At 39.1% G+C, this 19,010-nt stretch overlaps 2 protein-coding genes across 7 annotated transcripts in view; one reads left to right on the forward strand and one right to left on the reverse strand.

Moving 5' to 3' along the window:
• NNT (nicotinamide nucleotide transhydrogenase) overlaps positions 1 to 19,010 on the forward strand; it is a 97,911-nt gene that overhangs the window by 31,301 nt on the left and 47,600 nt on the right. For all 6 annotated transcript variants that reach the window (XM_040496622.1, XM_040496640.1, XM_040496631.1 and 3 more), the window contains 3 exons: positions 16,559 to 16,692; positions 16,997 to 17,188; positions 17,821 to 17,974. In XM_040496622.1, the coding sequence (XP_040352556.1) occupies positions 16,559 to 16,692; positions 16,997 to 17,188; positions 17,821 to 17,974 (480 nt within the window). The remainder of the gene's footprint in view (positions 1 to 16,558; positions 16,693 to 16,996; positions 17,189 to 17,820; positions 17,975 to 19,010) is intronic.
• LOC121044414 (ubiquitin-conjugating enzyme E2 N-like) lies at positions 14,764 to 15,430 on the reverse strand. The gene has a single exon (XM_040496666.1). The coding sequence runs from the start codon at positions 15,376 to 15,378 to the stop codon at positions 14,932 to 14,934; it is 447 nt and encodes a 148-aa protein (XP_040352600.1). The 5' UTR covers positions 15,379 to 15,430; the 3' UTR covers positions 14,764 to 14,931.

Raw genomic sequence — 19,010 nt, forward strand, 5'->3', positions numbered from 1 at the left:
AAAGAAAGAAAGAAAGAAAGAAAGAAAGAAAGAAAGAAAGAAAGAAAATGTATTATAAGGAAGAAGATCTTTCTAAAGGTTTTTCATATTGCTTGGGGAACTGAGACCTGAAAGCATAAAGCATGAGCATTAAAACAAAAAGAGGAAAAGATTCTATAAAGGCATAACACCCTTTGAAAAACCATCCGTGGCATTAAACGTTTACTGGTTTATGTCCTGAGCCTTTGCATAGGTCACCTGATGGTGTGTTGAGCTCATGAAAGACTCTTGGAACAGTTGTTCTCAGGTTTTCCTTGAGTGGATCCAGAGGAGATTAAGTCAAATGTCAAAAGTCCTTCAAGCTGAGATTGCTTGCTAGGATCCAGGTGCCTTGGAGGCTGCCCTGAAGACCTGACATGGATGAGAATGCCGAGAGGGGCACCCGGGCAGGTAGCTAGCTTCAGGTAGCAACCTCACAGAGTTGGTAAATTTTCATTCCTCCAAGTCCAGGGGCTTGAAAGAAAAATAATGGTATATTTATGTTGATTGGATGTGGAATGAAATATTTCTGTAGCTCACTAATTATTTTGCTGCCTCGTGCCATCATCTGGCTCCCTAGATTGGGTTGGGTGAAGGGTTAAAGGCTGGAGTGTCATTTAACACAGGTCGCTTCAGGATAGAGTTGACAGTCCCATTTTGTGGTGCTGTGCACACAAGGGAAAGCTCTCAGCTTTCCTGTCCAGCTCTTTGCCCTTTGGGGCTATTGTTAAAGAGGAAGGCAGCCCCACCTTTGGTCATGTTCAGGCTGTGCTCACAATCTTTTCTGTTAAACTTTTTGCAACCAAAGAGATTTTTCAGCATCTTTATTGTTCTGGCACCCTTTTAGACTTTCCATACACTTGGAATCTTTCATCAGGTTGAAATCAGGTTTCAAACCTGAATCAGGTTGAAAATGTGATGGGTAAGTTAGGGAGGGGTGGTGTGGGGTGAGGAGGAATCGTATGGTTTAGCACTACCTCTCTGTCAGGCATATTTCACCTAAGTCCCAGTGTAAGAATGAGGAGTTCTGTGGTGCCCATGCTAAATCTCCTCTGACAGAAACAACCTTCTCCATATAAAACCTTCCTGATGACTGTCTCACTAAAAAATTATAACCTCGTAAGCTCCTCCACCTTTCTTGCTCTCCTCTTTGCCCCCTCCTCAGGTCTTGCCCTTATTTTGTAATTGAACCATAGCTACTGGAAAGCCTGGGTTTTTTGTTTAGTAATGATGGCAGTGACTTGGACCACTGGGGTTCCCACCATCATTGGACAAGGCACCTGAAGTGATCAGGATTGGCTTACAAGCCCCGCCCACCGTGCCTTCAAGTTCATGCTCCTTGGTAAGGTATCTGTTGCCTTTTAATTTCTAGTCTCATTTCGCCTTCGGGCCTCATGTTAAACTAATTTCTTACTCTCTGGGCCTAATTTCAGTCATGCTGGCTGCTATTGTCTTTTCAAATAGGCCAAGGACTTTCAGACCTTTGCACATATTGTTCCTTCTCTTTGGAATGCTATCGCTGCCTTTCCCTGCCTTTTGAAATCCTGCTTAACCCAGTTACTGCTTCCTCCGCGGTTTCTGCTCTCTCCTACTCATCCGTAAACACTGCTCTTTCTGCACCCACAGCACTCTCTGCCTGTGCCATGGATTCCCCATAGTTCCCAGTCTCATTGCCCCTAGTGGCCCCATGCAGCATATGTTGGGCTTCTTAAGATCTGTCATGGTGGGTGCTTACCACAGGGCCCTGTGTACAGCAGGGGTTCAGCAAAAGTTGTTGAGCTAATGTTCCTGGATGCCTTCCTTAGGTCTCCGTTGGTACGGTCTCTTCTTTTTCCAGTGCTATCCAAGGAATGAGAGAGAGAACATTCTGTTGGCTCATTTTTGGATGGGAATAATGCAGAGGCTAACCTAAGACTGGGAACCTAGCTTTCTTAAACTGTCAAAACTAGGACACTTGCCAGGTTTGCAATTTAAGGTGGTTAGCTCCTCTTAGGAGATAGACTTAGGAAGTAGTAGAAGGTCTGTCCTGGAGTTAGAAAGTATCTACCAGCCAGGAGGGAAGATAGTCGTTGCTTGATTATAAATTATAATATCTCAGTCCATATATACTTGGACCTCTTTTTAGGCACAATCCAGATTATGGTAACAATACTTTTTATCTACACTAGATAGGGTCTGTAGAATATACCCCTCAAAGGACACTTGTGATAATTTTACGTGACTCTAGAGAATTGGCAGGGCGGCGGGGGGTTGTTTTCCCCAAAATACAGGCCTTACGCATATCACACCAAACCGGAGAAATTTTGCGGTCTCCTTGGAAAATCAACATTGGTTCTTTATCTGACATTACTTTTGTCTTTTTGAAATCTGTCTTTCATAAAGAGCAGAAATATAGTACAAAAAAATAATTTTTCACAGTAATGTTCACACTTGTTCTTTCAGCCAGGAGAATAAGTGATATGGTGATAACATTTGCCATTTGTGAAATTCCACAAAGACAACACGGCTTTGACAACTCTACAAAGTTTTTGCCTAAAGTAAAGGTTTATTGTTCAGGTTGTTCTTTTCCTTCTCTGTAAGCATGATGATCTGACAGGACAAAGCTCATATAGATCGGCCATTTCTCACTTTTTTTGAATTATTTATTGCTTTGTTTACTGACTAACCTGATTCATCTGCCACCCTCCCCTCCCTCAAATGTATTGTATGACTGTATGGAATTTCTAATATTACTTCTACGAAGTTTCATTTGTTTTCAGAATTTTGAAGGACAGAGAGAAACACTTAAGTGTTGCAACATCAAAGGTTGGTAACCACAGGCTGTCTACACACCTCTTTGTAGCTTTCAACACGGACAGGGCAACTTGTCATCAAGAGGAAGATGCCAAGACTGGGGAGTGTCCCATTACCATTTATCAGTCATGACTTCTTAGAGTGTGTTTGAGCACGCCTAGTGAGTTATTGGGCCGAATTTAACAAATGTTTGTTAGGAAAATTTATGGCACAGAATTATATTCTGGTTTGGTCTATTATTTCTCCAAACATATGTTGCAAGATTGGAAGTTGTGTTTCCCTCCCTGGCAGTCCCTGAGTTGAAAAGGATTGGGAGGCTGAGGCCATCCCTGGGGAAGCAACACCCCATGGAGTTACTGCTAACAGCTAGTACTGCCTTCCACATGTGTTTCTGTATTTCCTTCTTTCCACGTTCCCTATACTTTCTTGTGTCTCAGCGTCAGTTAGGGTGGTCTGGCTGCTATAACAAATCAGCACAAAAGCCTGGACGTGATAGAAATTTACTTCTTGCTCAGTTAGCAGTAATGGGTGGTTGACATGTTGGTGGGCATCTCTCCTTCACGTGGTCATCTGGGGATTCAGGTATGACAGTGTCGCCATCATCATGATGAGGCTCTGAAGATCACTGCAGGCACCGTGTCTCCTCCAGCCGGCCAGAGGGAAAGGTACATAGAGGAATGCACATAGGATACCTACGAATGGCACATACCACTCGTCACATTTCTTTGGCTAAGACTTAGTCACATGGCCAACCCTAACTGTGAAGGAAGCTGGGAATTGTTTCCTAGCTGTGTGCCCAGGAATAATAGAACATTGCATCAGTTTGCTAAGGCTGTCGTAACAAAATCCCAGCTTAAACAACTGAAATTTCTTTTCTCACAGCTCTGGAGGCTGGAGGTCCCAGGCCAAGGTGTAGGCAGGTTTGGTTTCTTCTGAGGTCTCTCTCTCTGGCTTGTAGATGGTCTTCTATGTAGATTTCTTTGTCTTCTATGTGGATGGTCTTCTTCTTGCTCTGTGCTCACGTGGTCTTGGTGTCTCTTTTTTTTTAATCCACATTTCTTCTTATTTTAAGGATGTCGGTCAGATTGAATTAGGGCTCATTTTGACTTGATCACCTTTCTTTAAAGGTGGTTAAAGAATTCACCAATTTCCCAGTATCATGATATTTTAAGGTAGTAGGGGTTAGGGCTGCAACGTATGAATTTTCTGTGGACATAGTTCAGCTCATAACAAACATGGATTTTGGTGAACAGCTAATAGCTTTTTCCTTTTTCTTGCTTTGTAATTTTATCTGCTTATGCTTAATGTATTCACTGGGGATCAGATCTTGGATTTAGAGCCAGATAAAGTAGATTCAAATTCCAGTTCCTCTGCTTAAGAGCTGATGTGTCTCTCTGAACCTCAGATTCCTCATCTCTGAAAAGGAGGTAAACATTTTTATCTCCCAGAGCTGATTCATTGAATAGATGAAGAAAAAAAGCCAGTGTAGGGATCAGGGCCTGGCCTAGAGAGAGCATTAGCATCATTCTCTTTCCTGCCACGGGTGATGTCTGGTCCTGCACATGGTACTCAGGACTGAAAACTTACTGACTTTGTGAACAGAAGGTCTAGACATTCTCAAGGATTACATGGAATGTCTAAGGCAGTCCCTGAAAAACTGAATTTTCTGAAGATACGCATTTCAGTAAGGCTCTTTTGTCAATTAATCTCATTCTGGCCTAAGTTGAATAATATGGGAAATAAATAACATGGTAAAAAAATGTTTCTATTTTTATAAAGAATCTTTTAATTATTTATAAAACTAGTTAAATCAGATTGTGTAATAAATACTCATTTTTTTATTTTAAGGCATTTTGGTAGCAAAATGCTAAACATGCATTGGAGAGAACACAATGTTATAATTTATATAAAAATATTATACATTTCCTGTTTGTGCTACCATTTAACTTTGGTAGACTGTTTTAGTGTTTTAAGAATTCCCATCATTTATGGAACCATGGTAACATCTTGACTAATTATGATTTTTATTTATACAAATTTATAGCTATGAGAGGTAAATGATTAAGATGATCCTTAAAATTTTTTATAAATGTGTTCTTTAATTATTAGGTAAAAACTTGTTTTTAGGTTTTTTTTCTTCAAACAGATCTTTAGGGATTTCTCCAGTTTGCTAAAATATGCTGTTGACTAATCCTATTTCGTAAGTATTACATTTAGAAATATCACGGTATTCAGTTTGTAAAAGCCAAGGTTTTGCTGGCCTGAGTTTCTCTCTAGTTCCTAATACAAATAATTAATTGTGCAGAGAAAATTTGTCTCTAGTTCCGTGGACAGAATTCACCAGTAAAGTACTCTGCTGGGGTCAGAATCTCTTTTCATGAACATAGCTGTCTATAGCCTAGCCGGTGATAACATAGATAAAGGGGTTGAATCAGTATGTTGCTGTCTGCACCGTGAGGCTGCCTAAATCACAGACCCAGGGGCAGCTAGGTGGCTCAGTGGTTAAGCGTCTGACTTCAGCTGAGGTCATGATCTCACAGTTCGTGGCTTTGAGCCCTGCATCAGACTCTGCGCTGACAGCTCAGAGCCTGGAGCCCCCTTGAGATTCTGTGTCTTCCCGGGAACTCTCTCTCTGCCCTTCCCCAACTTGTGCGCTCGCTCACTCTCTGTCTCTCTCTCTCTCTCTCACTCTCAAAAATAAACAAACAAAAAAATTTAAAAAATCACAGACCCATTAGATGATAGATCAGTGGATCAAATATTCAGCAGTTTCTTGCCACTTCCTGTCTATTACATAATCAGTTACCTGTGTGTGTGTGTGTGTGTGTGTGTGTGTGTGTGTATATGTATATATATATATATATGTATAAGAAACTTTTTGTCCTTATCTGTAACATCTTTATAGCTTACAAACCATTGCTTTAACCCCATCTGTGATTTTGAAATTCCAGAATTTCGTGTGTATCAGTTAGCATACCTTTGGCTGTCAGAAGCAGAAATTCCAACACAATCTGCTTTAAATAAGAAAGGAAACTTCTTGGGTCGTGTATCCGAAGAAAGTCCCCTTGTAAGTGTGGATAGGTGTGCTGACATCAGGGGAACTTTGGCTGTGCTCCTGTAGTCTGTCACCTTGCCCTGCTCTGAGGTGGTAGAAAGAAGGCAGCAGCGGTGTGGGGCCTCTAGTCTGCAGGACACGACATCTGGAAGGAAGGCCAGTTCTGATGGCTCCCTCTTGAAGAGCAAGGAAACGACTTTTTCAGAAGCCTTTAGTAAACTTTTCCTTGTTCTTATTGGCCTTAGTGGGGTTCGTGCCCATTCCTGAACCAGCTGGTGGAGGCAGGACAATGCGATGCCCCTTGGCTTACATCTGGATTTCAAAATGGTCACTAATAATATGATGAGATTATCCTTAGGCCAGTCTGCATCTGGAGTGGTGTCTGAGGTTATTTCTCCTGAAGTTCATGGACTGTGTGGAGAAAATGGAAATCAGAGTAGTGACAAGAGGAGGAGATGGGTGCTGGGTAAGCAACAATGCTCAGTGCAAAACTGTGTTGTCTTCTAATGATATTTCTTTATATGTAAATGCTGTAGTTCACAATGTCTTTACATGCTGTATTTTCCACTGAGTCTGGATAGTATTGCATTCCATTAATAATTATCCTTGTTTTCTTAGTACTTATTCAGGAGAAATCTATCTTGGTTTGGATAAATGTATTCTTTAATTTGTATTTTTTCTTTTTCTTTTTTAAAGCTTATTTGAGAGAGAAAGAGTGTGCAATTGTGTGCGAGCGGGGGAGGGGCAGAGAAAGAGTCCCAAGCAGGCTCCACACTGTCAGCATGGAGCCCGATGTGGGGCTTGAACTCAGAACCCAGAGATTATGACCTGAGCCAAAATCAAGAGTCAGATGCTTAACTGACTGAGCCACCCAGGCACCCCTATTATTTGTATTTTTATCTCTTTGCTACTATACTGTTGAATATACTATGATCTTGTTAAAGCAGAAGGTTTTTCTTGAGCCTGTCTAATCTGACACCTCACTGGCTAGAAGTTCAGGAAGTTAGAAATTTCCCCATCTGATTACATGCTATAGAGTAATCCCAGTAAATAATGCTAAATGCTGTTTGGAATCAAAATTTTGTGGTAAACCCATTTCATTTTGGTGTCTTGTTGTTCTTAATATTTTTAGTGGTTTCCTCTTAATGGTTTTTTGTTTCATTTTGTTTTTGGGTTTTGCTGTTGTTGTTGTTGTTGTTGTTTTGGTGTGGTTAAAGTTGTCTGTGAGGGCTTAATTCTTTTCCCAGTAAGGTAGAATCTGAGAATTTATTGATTTCAGATGATTAGGTTAGCTCTGATTCATTTAATGAAGTATAATGTATTGTAAGACTTTCTGATAAATCTTTACCCATTGATATTTAGTTTAAGCTAAATCACTCTTTTTTTGAAATTAGTGCTACAGAGAAGCCAATGATTCTTTTGCTACGTAGCCATAGTTGTTAAAGCTATTTTTTTCTTTTTCTTTTTTTTAAAATAATCTCGACACCCAACGTGGGGCTCGAACTCATGATCTTGTGACTGAGCCAGCCACATGCCCCTGAAGCTGTTTTTAGAGAGGAGCAATCTTTTCTAGAAGTTTCTAGCTTTAATACTTTTAAAACTTCATCTTAGTATTTGTTTAATGAGAAAATACAGGAGTATGGAAAGAATTCTGTGAATTCTGTGGCCATACATGCATACATCTAGAAACAGTGCACGCGTGAGGCATGTTTTCAGTCTATAGTCAATTCTTGGTGTACACAGAGATTCAAGGATACCTTACAGTCATCTATGCCATCCCTGCTCACCCTAAATAATGGCCAACCAATTGGGAAACCACACAGATTTTTAGATGACTGCTTTATTAAATACCTCAGCTATTTTGGATAATAAAACTGTTTACTGACCTTTGAATATAGCCTCTTTCAGTCCTAAAATATTAGTCTTCAGAGCTGTAAGGAAAATTTTCCTTCATATCCAGTCTGCACATGGTAAGCACTAAATATTACTTGAGTGGATAAATGGATACGTATTTGAATGATGACTGGGAGTGCATTTTGTCCTACCATTGTTTTGGCTACAGTATGAAAATAGATTCCCAGCTGGGAGGGGACCGAGGAATCTTCCCAGGGAACTTAATGTCCAAGAATGAGAAGGCACCAAGAAATATTTCATGAGGTTGTACATCATGCCAAATCCTTCATCCACATTTTGCATTGTGCTAGGAAATACATTTAAAAAAATTCTCTCATTAATTTTTTCTGTCATATTGATTTTTGTTATTGTTTTGGGGGAAATTGGTTTGAGAAAGTGTAAAAATTTCAGTTTATTTGTATATCTCCTCTTTGGCAGATAAAATTATAAAATTAAAAGAAATGAGCAATCAAAAGGGGAAAGCCCAATTGTGCTTGCCTCAAAAACAAAACCAAAAACAAACATAACTCTTACCTGCCACCTTTTTTTTTTTTTTGTCACGTTTATTTATTTATTTTGAGAGAGCGAGAGAGCGAGAGACAGCAAGAGTGGGGTAGGGTTAGAGGGCGAGAAAGAAAGAATCCCAAGCAGGCTCCCCGCTGTCAGCATAGAGCCTCATGAGGGATTCGAACCCTGTAACTGTGAGATCACGACCTGAGCCAAAATCAGGAGTCGGGATGCTGAACTGACTGAGCCACCCAGGTGCCTCTGCCTTCTTCTATTAATTCTTCTGACATCTTCTACAGTTATGTCTTGAAAGATCTGATATGATCACTTAGCCTTTTATTCTTGTGTCTAAAATCTATACCAGACTATCTCTGGGGTATATGGGACATCTCTTTATATTTGTAGGATTTGTATTAAACATTGGGTATATTCTTCTCTATGTTTTATATTGTAAAAATCTTCCTGTTTGTTATCCATCCTTAGTCTCTGACTCACTTTGTAAGTGTTTTAGAAGCACTCTTTGAAAGGCTGTCCTAACTGTATAGCTTCATTTGCTGTAGGGAGGGCACATAACGTTGAGTGAAGCCTTTCAGTTGGTAAGTAAATAGATTGGTCTGATGGCATTTTTAAGTTATTTTAATTTTCTAGTACAACTCTGAACCTGTGTCTTCAACTTAAAGAAGAAACTGGTTGTGATTACGCAGGAGTACTTTATTATTGTTTTTTATAAAAATAGTATGTGACTTTTGGAAATGTAGTACGAAGTAGAAAATACAAAGTAGAAAGTAAAGATCATCCATCATCTCTCTACTTAATGAAAAATACTATTAACATTTTACCATTTCCTTTCATCCTTTTTTCCATGCATTTTTATCATGTTAGATCAGGATACAGTATCTTTCTCATTTTCTACATATAATATTATATCATAAATTTTCCCCTTGATATAATATGATGAGTCATTAAGAAATCTTTGTAAATGGGGCACCTGGGTGGCTCAGTCAGTTAAGCATCCGACTTCAGCTCAGGTCATGATCTCACACTCCGTGAGTTCGAGCCCCATATCGGGCTCTGTGCTGACAGCTCAGAACCTGGAGCCTGCTTCGGATTCTGTGTCTCCCACTCTCTCTGCCCCTCCCCTGCTCATGCTCTGTCTCTCTCTGTCTCAAAAATAAATAAAAAACATATAAAAAATTAAAAAAAAGACATTTTTGTAAATATATTTTAATGGTTTTATAGAATTTTCTTGTTTGAATGTACCGTATTTTATTTAATGGTTCCCGAAAAGTTGGGCTTTTCATTTAATTCCAGTTTTTGCCAATTAAAAATAATGCTCTCACCTTTTTTCTGTGTCATTCCAATGTGTGTATTTTCATTTATTTCCCCAGGATTAATAAAATCTTAGAAGTAGAGTTACTGGATGAGTGAATATCAACATTTTTGGCCAGTTGATACGTGTTTGTAAACTATGCTTTCCTGAAACTTGTGCAGTCCATAATCTCATAAATAGATCATCCTGCTACTTGTTTCATTTCAACATTATGATTTTTTTTTTAATTTTTTTTAACGTTTATTTATTTTTGAGACAGAGAGAGACAGAGCATGAACAGGGGAGGGGCAGAGAGAGAGGGAGACACAGAATCTGAAACAGGCTCCAGGCTCTGAGCTGTCAGCACAGAGCCCGACGCGGGGCTCGAGCTCTCGGACCGAGAGATCATGACCTGAGCCGAAGTCGGATGCTTAACTGACCGAGCCACCCAGGCGCCCCTCAACATTATGATTTTTTTAAAAGATTTTATTTTTAAGTAATCTTTACACCTAACATGGGACTTGAACTTATAACCCCAAAATCCTGAGTTGCATATTCTGAGTGAGCCAGCCAGGTGCCCCTATTATTAATTTTTGACTCTTTCAGTTTTAGAGGCAAAGAAAAAAAAGTATCTCACTTTTTGTAACTCAACATTTCTTTGATTCATTATGAAGGTGAACATTTTTTTTAAGTTTATTTATTTATTTTGAGAGAGAGAGAGAGTGAAAGAGAGAGCATGCAAACAGGGGAGAGGCAGAAAGTGAGGACAGAGAGAGAATCCCAAGCAGGCTCCACACTGTCAGCGCTAAACTCAAGTGGAGCTTGAACTCACAAATGGCGAGATTGTGACCTGAGCCAAAACCAAGAATCATTCACTCAACCGACTAAGCCACCCAGGCACCCAGAGGAGGGTGAACATTTAAAACAAAAATTTAGTTGTTGCCATTTCTCTTAGAATTGAGTGTTTATATTTGTTGTTCATTTATTAGGATCTTTGTGTTTTGTTTTTATTTAAATTTCTGTGAGCTTTTTAATATATTTTTTGTCATATTTATTTTTGAGGACGATAATATGTACTTTTTTCATACTTAAATCTATTGTTTTCCCAATTGCTTTAGGAAATACTTTATTTTAAAGTTTATTTCTTTAGTTAGAGAGAGAGAGAATACGAGTAAGCACTTTGCATGCAGGCAGGGGAGGGGAAGAGAGAGGGAGAGAGAGAATCCCAAGTAGGCTATGTACTATGGGTAGGGGAGCCTGATACGGGGCTTGATCCCATGATCTGCAAGATCATGACCTGAGCCAATATCAAGAGTCCGATGCTTAAGTGACTGAGTCACCAAGGCACCCAAGAAAATACTTTTTAATCCAAAGACTAGAGGGCTATTCACCAAGGTTCTCTTTCTTCTCTCTTCCTTTTTGGGTTGATTCTCTTTTTTAAAAACTTTATTTGTTTTGAGGGATCTCTATACCCAGTGTGGGGCTCAAACTCATGACCCCAAGATCAACAGTCTTGTGCTCTTCCTACTGAGCCACCCAGGTACCCCAAGGGTTGATTTTTTTATAATTCATTCTGATGTATAGAGTTTAAAGTTTAATTTGAAGTCCGGTAGTAGATTCACCCCTCCATACCTAACTAATCATCTTATTCCTTTTGTTGCTTCCATTTTTGTGATACCACATTATCATGTATTACATTTTTGCCCTAGGAGGACATCAGGGTAAGATAGTATTTTGAAATTTCCTTCTCAGTCTTTCCTCCTCTTGAACTATTCTTTTGAGGATTTTCTCATTTGGAACTTTTATGTATTACCCTGCTCCTCTTTTGGCTCTATTTTTTCCCCTTCTGTTTTCAATTTTCATTTCTACACTTCCAGAATTAAAAAAAAAATTAATCCACATGTGAATGCTTAAAAGCCAGCTGTACTGTTCTATTCATCATTGTATTCCCTGTAGCCTTTATTGATTTTTTAAATTATAAAATTAAAACTAGCTCTTAAATTTGTTTTATTTATTTATTTTGAGAGAGAGCATGAGCAGGCGAGGAGCAGAAAGAGGGAAGAGAGAGAGAATCCCAAACAGGCTCTGTGCCATCAGCACAGGGCCCAGTGTGGGGCTCAAGCTTACTAACTGCAAGATCATGACCTGAGCCCAATTGAAGAGTTGGGCACTTAACCCACTGAGCCACCCAGGTGCCCAAATTAAAACTAGCTCTTATAGAAGATTTGTGAGATAAGGAAAAGCACAAAGAAGAAAATATTCTTAGCATTTAAAGATACCCTGGTATGGTTAAATGTTATGCTATATAGAATGTACTAGAAACTATATAAGATATGTAGTATAGTATATGTATATATAAAAATACATACAAACACTCATAATATGTATGTGAAATTTTTTTACCAAATGGCAGTAGTATATACATACTATTTTGTTGTGTGCTTTTTATCTGTAATAATTTAACGTATCTTAAATATTCCTCTGTGACTTAAATTTTAACTCATCCTCTAGTTATTTGACTATACACTAAATAAATTATGTGAAAGAATATCTTATCCTTTCAAAAGTGATTGAATTTCAGAGTGACAATATGGACAGAATATTTATTATTTTTGTTAAGATGCCAGTGTGTACGTATGTGTGTGCGCATTAAAGTTGTGTCAGCCACTGCATAATTGTTTTGTGAAGGTTGAGTGAGTAAAATCAAAGACAAATAGGTAATATATAGGATGTTTTCTAGGGAGCCTAAATGGTTTTGGCCACTTGAGGTCTTGTAAAGTCAGTAGGGTTACAGTCCTGGAATTGATCCTTAAAAAGAAGGAATCCAGAATTTTTAAGGCAGGAGGAATTAATTAGATGCCAAATCAAATTTGTGAAGTTGATGGCTATACAGTTAGTGCAGTTAGAAGTCAAAGGGGGTGGGCCCGGATCCAAATTGCAGTTAAAGGCACATCAATCTGAGACTGGAGGGTACAGGTAAGGTGTGAGGAAAAGCTGTAGCAAACAAGAGGCTGGTTAATGGAAAAGAGGCTCTGGAGTAGAGAAGAGGAAGGGGGATGATGGTAAATACCTAGAAAGCACACATTAGCGCTTTAAATTTGCCACTTTATGTGGATGCACCTATATGATCTGTAGCTTTAAATTACTGCAGAGCTGAGCAGCATAACCTTTTTTTGGGGGTGGGGAGGAGTCCTCAAATGTATGTGGTTTGCATCCCCAGATTGTTATGTTTAATAAAGTTTAAATATTCAAGCTTTTGTTGGACTGTAGTGGGGAGAGTAGATGAAAGGAGTATTTCCAGAGAATTTTGAGAAATGATGAAACCACCAGAATGTCAGAGTATTGTCTTTGGGGAAAATATCTCCTTATTCTTGCTCTTTCTTGGAAACTCAAAAGATTATCCGACAAACTGTGTGGCAGCTAGCTACCCCTGTGTGGCTGGAGCAGAAGGTCCAGTGGGGCGGTAATGAGAGAGAATGTGAGAAAGAGTGATTAGACCCAGGGAGGAAGGCCTTCAGTAATAGGAGGCTTAGAATTTGGACTTTATCTTGGAAGTATAAAGTTGGCATTGAGAAAGAGGGAGGTACTATATAAATACCGATTTGTTATCTTTTCAGCTTTTTTCCCCCACATGTGCCACAAATATTTCTTTTTCTTTTTTCTTTTATTTTTTTTATGTCGAAATGTAATTTTAATAGATAAGTCTTCATCTTACATAGAAGCACAACAGAATACACCACATTCTGAAGAAACTCCAGACGTTATGAGAATAAAGAGTAGGGGAAACTCAGATGGGCTACAATATCCATTACCTTAAATTGCAAGACAAAGGTTCCAACCCACAGGTTAATATTTACATACTTAGGACTGGCTACACTGATGTCTTAAAAATAACAAGGATCAGAAATTAGATACGGAAACGGGTGGGAAAGAACAGTTTTTCTGAGGGGAGGAACTCTATCAATGCAGACAAAATTACTGAATATCAAGCAATAGCTCTCAGAGCAAATACTGAAGGATGAAAATAAGAATCATGAACTGAGGATCTGATGTTCACAAAGGAAGAAACCTTTCGGATGACACTTATGCAAGCTGGTTGCTTGAGGTCTGCTCGTGAGGTCTACAAGGAAGACTCATAAATGTCTCCGCAAACCCCAGATGGTTATCAGATTGGTGTTTCCTAATAGTATCATACACCAGTGGTCACACACGGAGTTTTCAGACAAAAACTAAGAAAGAGGTCATACCCGAAATGCCAGACAAACAAGTGTGGCACAACATGTGAGTCCTACACAAAGCCAGTCACAACGGCTGCTTTGCTGTGACTCTCCTGTACAGTAATTTTCAGACATCATGGCAAGACACTAATGATCATCTAATCAGACAACACATATTTCAAATTTCTAGGAGGTAAAAAAATATCAGATACCAATGCTTTATGCATGCTCAGGGCCAGCTTATAAATACTCCATTCAGTGATATCTTAACACAAGTTTGCATCGGTGAAAAGAAACAGGCAAAATCCACCTCTTGTCATTCGACTTGTCAGATGGTGAAGACCAAAACAGAATGTTCCATCAGTTTTAATTTTTAAATACGATTGTCACATTGAGAAAATGAGACACAGTAAAATAAACTGTGCAAAGTAGAATAACAAAAAATATTTTACTATAACATAAGATTTACAGAAGTTTCCAGATAAGCCATACAAAATGGTCACAAGCTTTTTTTGAAGGAAGGATTCTGTATTTGACAGCAAAGTCACAATGTTATTAGTGAGAGCTGTGATGTCTGTTTAATGTTCCCATTTTGGTTCAAACAATCAAGCTTGTCCATCTACAGCATCTAAATAAACTTAGACTTGGCTAGAGAGCATATTCTAAAGAACTGGTTAGATGCTTTTATCCAATGCAATTAGATCACCATAAAAAGGGGGAAAGGAGCCCATAAAATTAAAACTACCTCTCCACCCCCCCCCCACCAAAAAAAAGATAATAAAGAGAAAACACCCACACCCCTTGCAGCTAACCCTGACCACTACCTTCATCCACAGTGCTTTATACTTTAACCACTCTTGGGGAAATGAATAAAAGCAGAGAGGGGCCACTGCTTTTAAACGTTTCACAACAATCCAGATGGTACTTCTAGCCTCTGCTCATGCTTTACAACAGTGAATCAGGACAAGACATAGATTTGCTAATGTGCATTTAATCACCAAAGGACTGAAGATGTCTGGGCTTTTATTCTGTAATGTTTCTAAGACTGTGTCCATTAAATGCAAACAAAAAAGGAAGAAGTCTTGGCAGAACAGGAGAAGTGATGCACACTTGATGATCAGATCGATTTTAAATATTATTCATGGCATATAGCCTATCCATGCTCTAGCCGCTTCTGTTGCTTGGGCTTCGTTGGTCTTCCACTGCTCTGCTATATCATTTGCTAATGGATCATCTGGATTGGGAGCACTTAACAATGCCTGGATCGATAGCAGAACTGTGCGAATCTGCAGTGCTGGGGACCACTTATCTTTCAAAGTATCTAAACATACTCTTCCCAACTTGTCTACATTAGCATGATAAATTTTGCTCATGAAACATACTTTAGGGGCTGCCATTGGATATTCTTCTGGAAGGAATAGTTGACGTTTAAAAGTCCCTCCCTCAAAGGGGGAATCCTGGGGGCCAGCAATGACCACATGAAAATAATGGGCGTTGCTTTTGTCAGGTTCTGCTTTAATGCGAGGAACTGGTTCCGCCAGCAAATGCTGGGTTTCCTTGATAATCCTGCGGGGCAGCCCGGCCATCTTGTCAGATCCCGAGCTCGGCTTCTGGTCTCGACTCTGGCTCCGCTCACCTCGAGCACCTAGTTTTCTTTTTTTAAACCCATATGTGTTCCAATCAAGAAGATTGAAAAACAGATTATTATTATAATGGAAATTTCATTTGAAATTAATTTTCATTTATAAAATTGATAGTACTTTTACTAAATTCTGTAAACACAGAGTTGAAAACTTACTAAAAGAGGAGAAGATAAAGATAATTAGGCTATTAACTCTACTTTCCTACTACCAATCTCACAAGTTTATGTCCTTTGTCTTTTGGCTTAGGTATTTATTGTTTTATGAAACTTGAACACGGTAATATACTGACATTGTGGGCCCCCTTTGAACATACTAATACGTTAGGTTGGTGCTTTATCTTCTATGTAAGAATTAGTGAATGAATTTAAAATGTGAACTGTGTCATAACTAGAGTGTTCCATAAGAACAGGGATCTTTTCTGTTTACCTACCAGTATATTCTGAGCACCAGGTATAGGGCTTGACTCATCAGAGGCAGAATAAATAGGGTTGGGGGGAAATAAAAGTGTATGAGTGATTTCCAACCCCAATCCCAGGTTGGCATTTCCTATTGTTTTCATTTCATGGCATTTCTCTGTCACTCCCTGAAGTTATCCTGTGTTAAATGAAGGTAGATTAATTTAACATGTTGGAAAATCTGGTGAGGTTTGTTAAGATGTTTGAAAATATTCCATTTTTTAATTTGGTAAATTGCTAGTGAGTATTCCCCTTGACTTTTGTGATCCTTATGGATTGTCCAGTTCAGGTGCACATAGTTTCCTTAATAGCTTAGTATGCATTAAAAAAAAAAAACCCAGGCAAATGGTTATGTCTTCATGAGTGGTGCTGAATGTAAATCAGTGGGGAAGAGCCGTGCTGAGATTTCCATGCTGAGTAAGTAAACGGAAAGGCTGGCTTATTAGCCACACGTCTCCCTCCCGCATATCGGCTTTGCAGTTTGTACTGACCATATTTCTTCCTGAAGAGGATGACCATTTCCACCTGTGTATAGACTTTTGGGTCTCTTGAAAGAGTTAAATTTCAGATGTTACATTTTTGAGCCTCCAGAGACTACTGTAATAATTAGAAAATAGAGTTTAAAAAAGTATAATGTAATTTGTTCTGTTTTCTTTCCATTTTATTAGGTAAAAAAGCCCCAGTTTTATTTAGTAAAGAAATGATTGAGTCAATGAAGGAAGGTTCAGTTGTTGTGGATTTAGCTGCTGAGGCTGGCGGAAACTTTGAAACCACGAAGCCAGGAGAACTTTACGTTCACAAGGTATAGGAAACAGCTGCTTCTCTCTGTGGACAATGTCCCATGGCTCACCATAGTGACTTGCAAGAGAGTATTTATGCCTCAAAGCTCAAAGTGTTCAGAGAAACTGAGGCCTGAAATTTTTTAAAATTAACAATAGGCACATTTAAAGCTCTTTTTGAAATATACTGTTTGTTTGTGAGATGTGTGCATATTTACAAAGATCATAATTTCACAGCTTAGCCTTGGCTATGACTGCGTATTGTCCTAGCAGGAAGGTGAACAGACCAGATTAGACCTTTCAGACTATATATTTTTGTTCACGTAGGGAGTTACTCACATCGGCTACACAGACCTTCCCAGCCGAATGGCCACTCAGGCCAGCACCCTCTATTCCAACAACATCACCAAGCTCCTGAAGGCCATCAGCCCTGACAAAGATAACTTTTATTTTGAAGTGAAAGACGACTTTGACTTTGGTACAATGGGTCATGTCATTAGAGGAACTGTAGTGATGAAGGTAAGAGACCCAATCCTTCCTGCATTTTCATTACAAATGTATGTGTTGTGTGTAGAGATAACTTAAAATAAAATCTTTAGGGGCACCTGGGAGGTTCAGGAAGTTGAGCATCTATCTGACTCTTGATTTTGGCTCAGGTTGTGGTCCCAAGGATGCGGAATTGAGCCCTGAGTTGGGCTGCCTGCTGGGTGTAGAGCCTGCTTGGGATTCTCTCTTCCTCCCTCTGCCCCTCTCCTGCTGACACGTGTGCTTGTGTTCTTTCTCTCTCTAAAATAAAAAAAAAAAAAATCTTAAAAGAAAAATTGTATTTAATTTTCTTTAATGTTTGTTTATTTTTGAGAGAGACAAAGCACGAGCAAGGGAAGGGACAGAGAGAAGGACGTAGAATCTGAAGAGGTCTCCAGGCTCTGAGCTGTCAGCACAGAGCCTGACGTGAGGCTCAAACCCGCCGACCATGAGACCATGACATGAGCTGAAGTCAGACACTTGGCCGACTGAGCCACCCAGGAGGCCCAGAAAAATTATATTTAAAAGAACAGCTGTTTCCCCCCGCCCCCCCAGCACTGTCACTATCTTCTGTGTTTTTGAAATGCTGGATTGACTTTTAACATTGTTTTTCTAATTTCTGTTAGGATGGAGAAGTGATTTTCCCCGCTCCCACTCCGAAAAATATTCCTCAAGGTGCCCCAGTAAAACCGAAGACAGTGGCTGAGCTGGAAGCTGAAAAAGCAGCTACGGTCACGCCCTTGAGGAAGACCATGACTACGGCTTCTGCGTATACAGCAGGTGAGGACCCCCTTCCTTAGGGTTGAGTCCTAATTATTTGGATTTTGTAAGAAATGTATCAATTGTCAAAATTAGCGAACGAAATACTGTTCTCCTTTGGATTCCATTAGGAAGTGGGCCTGTTAGAAGCGAGTTTTCCTAAACGTGTTACTTGTCTCACCTCTGTGGCATTATACAGGTGCTTGCCAGATCCTGGAATGAATGTGTGTGAAAGCATATACAGGCTGTTAATGCTTTCCTTTCATAGAAAACATTTAAAATATAGCTGTTAATAGCTTTATCTTCCATCAAATATATTGAGTAGTGATGTGTGTTGGATTGTGTTGGTTTTAAGTGCCCGTAAATGTAGTTACTTATTTATCTATCTTCGTGGGTTGTAAAACATCACTTGTGATCATCTGCACATCGGGAAGCCTAGGGAACCAAATGTTTGCATTGAAGAATCAACAGTACGATACAGATCTAGCCCTTGAATGTTTGTCTAACATCCTAGTTATTTACCTAGTAAAAAAATTCAGGTTTTAAATTTTCATTTCTTTCTTTACAATTGAACACAAATTCTCTGCTTTTCAGTTCATCTTAACGAAAACATTAAGCAGTCACTGTAAAAGAGTGATAAATATTCATTCTGGGTATGAATTATTTGAGTTTGAAATATGGTCATTTGGTTTTAAATTGGTTTCTCTCATAGAATGAATTAAAAATATTTAGATCTACTTAGAGCCAAAGCAAAAAGAAAAGCAAACTAGAAAGAATTAAGGACCAGCACCAGGCACACAATTCTTGTAGCCTCAGCATTCTCCAAATTCCCATGCGAGCCCAGATGTTTGAAAGCGAAATGTGTAACTCTCCTTGAATAAAGAGCAAGTCTCAGCAAAATGACTGAAAAGCCTCTAGTTCTGAACATGGTGAATAAATGGGGCCATGTCCCGACTTGCACTTACTTGTCAAAGAAAAAAAGAAACCAGCTTATTATATTGTACCTGCAGAGGATTTTTGGAAAGATTGTAAATTTCCATTTCTCTTTGAGATCTGT

This window comes from Herpailurus yagouaroundi, unplaced genomic scaffold (genome assembly GCF_014898765.1).
Source record: "Herpailurus yagouaroundi ecotype Mexico unplaced genomic scaffold, PumYag 29, whole genome shotgun sequence".
Classification (NCBI taxonomy): domain Eukaryota; kingdom Metazoa; phylum Chordata; class Mammalia; order Carnivora; family Felidae; genus Herpailurus; species Herpailurus yagouaroundi.